This window comes from Echinococcus granulosus, assembly GCF_000524195.1.
Source record: "Echinococcus granulosus chromosome Unknown EG_S00046, whole genome shotgun sequence".
In the NCBI taxonomy this organism is placed as follows: Eukaryota; Metazoa; Platyhelminthes; class Cestoda; order Cyclophyllidea; family Taeniidae; genus Echinococcus; species Echinococcus granulosus.
The window spans coordinates 100,559-101,843 of record NW_020170426.1 but is presented as its reverse complement, the minus strand read 5'-3'; the positions used below and the strand labels follow the sequence as shown (position 1 = coordinate 101,843).

At 39.5% G+C, this 1,285-nt stretch overlaps 1 protein-coding gene across 1 annotated transcript in view; it reads right to left on the bottom strand. All coding sequences in view use genetic code 11, as the record gives it.

The window, feature by feature from the left end:
• EGR_05789 (hypothetical protein) overlaps positions 1–1,285 on the bottom strand; it is a gene marked incomplete at both ends in the record, with an annotated part of 11,212 nt that overhangs the window by 1,897 nt on the left and 8,030 nt on the right. Inside the window, one exon of the mRNA XM_024495038.1 lies at positions 1,108–1,269. Coding sequence (XP_024350501.1) covers positions 1,108–1,269 — 162 coding nt within the window. The remainder of the gene's footprint in view (positions 1–1,107; positions 1,270–1,285) is intronic.

Genomic DNA, 1,285 nt, shown 5'->3' with positions numbered 1-1,285 from the left:
TTTCAAGTAAGTCGGCGCTTGAAGTTCCGTGCCTGCTTTACGAATTGCAGCGCAATGAGCTTCACGCTTCGCGCAAAACGGTAAGTTGAACATATAATCCCATACGTCACATTGTTAACCAGTCTACCTGACGCGTTTAAAATGTTTCAACCATTAGGACTCATTTCCTAATTGCACACCCATTCATCGTGTGTCCAACCTACACAAATCACAAGCACTCTTCAGCCAATATTATTTTTCTAAACAAAAAACGCAAAATAGTGCATTGACTCCCCCCATAAGTAGGGCTTTCAGGAAACAGAAGAATGAGTTTTTTCCCTGCGAGGAAAACAGGCAAGCGAGTGTCAATAATGCTCCTCACACGACTACAACAAAGAATATAAGCAATGGATCATACAATAATTACTCTAAGTGATCATCGAAGATACTGCGATTTAGTGAACTGAATTAACAGCTACTCACGTGGCGACAACAAGGAAAGACCGTCAAATTCCCACTCAAAGACCAAAAGGACGCAAATTCGCTAACCTCAGTGGAGATACGACACGAGGCGTCGCATGAGTGGTGTAAACAAACTTCTAATACAAATCATGAAAATTCATGCACATCCTTTTTCCCGGATAGACATTTAGCGAAAAACAGGTTGTTTTTACATTCCCACTTATTCATCACACTTCAATCCAAGTGGTAGGACATAGTCAAGCACATTTCCACAAAAGAAAGAGAAAACAGAGCCCAAATAATCATTATATCGTATTTAAAGCCGCATGGTACAGTGACACAGAAATAAAGATTTGAAGTGAATCCCTTAGACAAAATTATGTTTCTAAAAGGCAGTTGCAGAAAACCGTGCTCCCTCTACGCATGGACCGGTCAAAGACAAAAAAAAATATAATACTCCGGACAGTCTAGTCTTTAAGAGGTAGCATTATATCTGAGGCATAAACATCTGGCTTGTGGTGAGTGACTAGCCTCCACAACTAGGGCAGCTTGTGTGCTGACAACGCAGTCGCATTTATATGGGAGAGGAATAGGCAGTAGCCATTTGTCTCTTAAGCAAAGTTATTGATATCATAGAACATAATTGCAGTAACGTCAACAAGTAACATTTTTCAATCCAAATTCATTCCATACGAAATAAAAAATCCTCATAAATCTTGCTGCTAACAAGTAATTTCGAGGAACAATATTACATGACACACCAAATACCAACAGAAATGGCAGATCCGCTTCGACCTGATTCAAATTTATATGTGGACAGATTTTCCCCTATAAATTTGGCAGA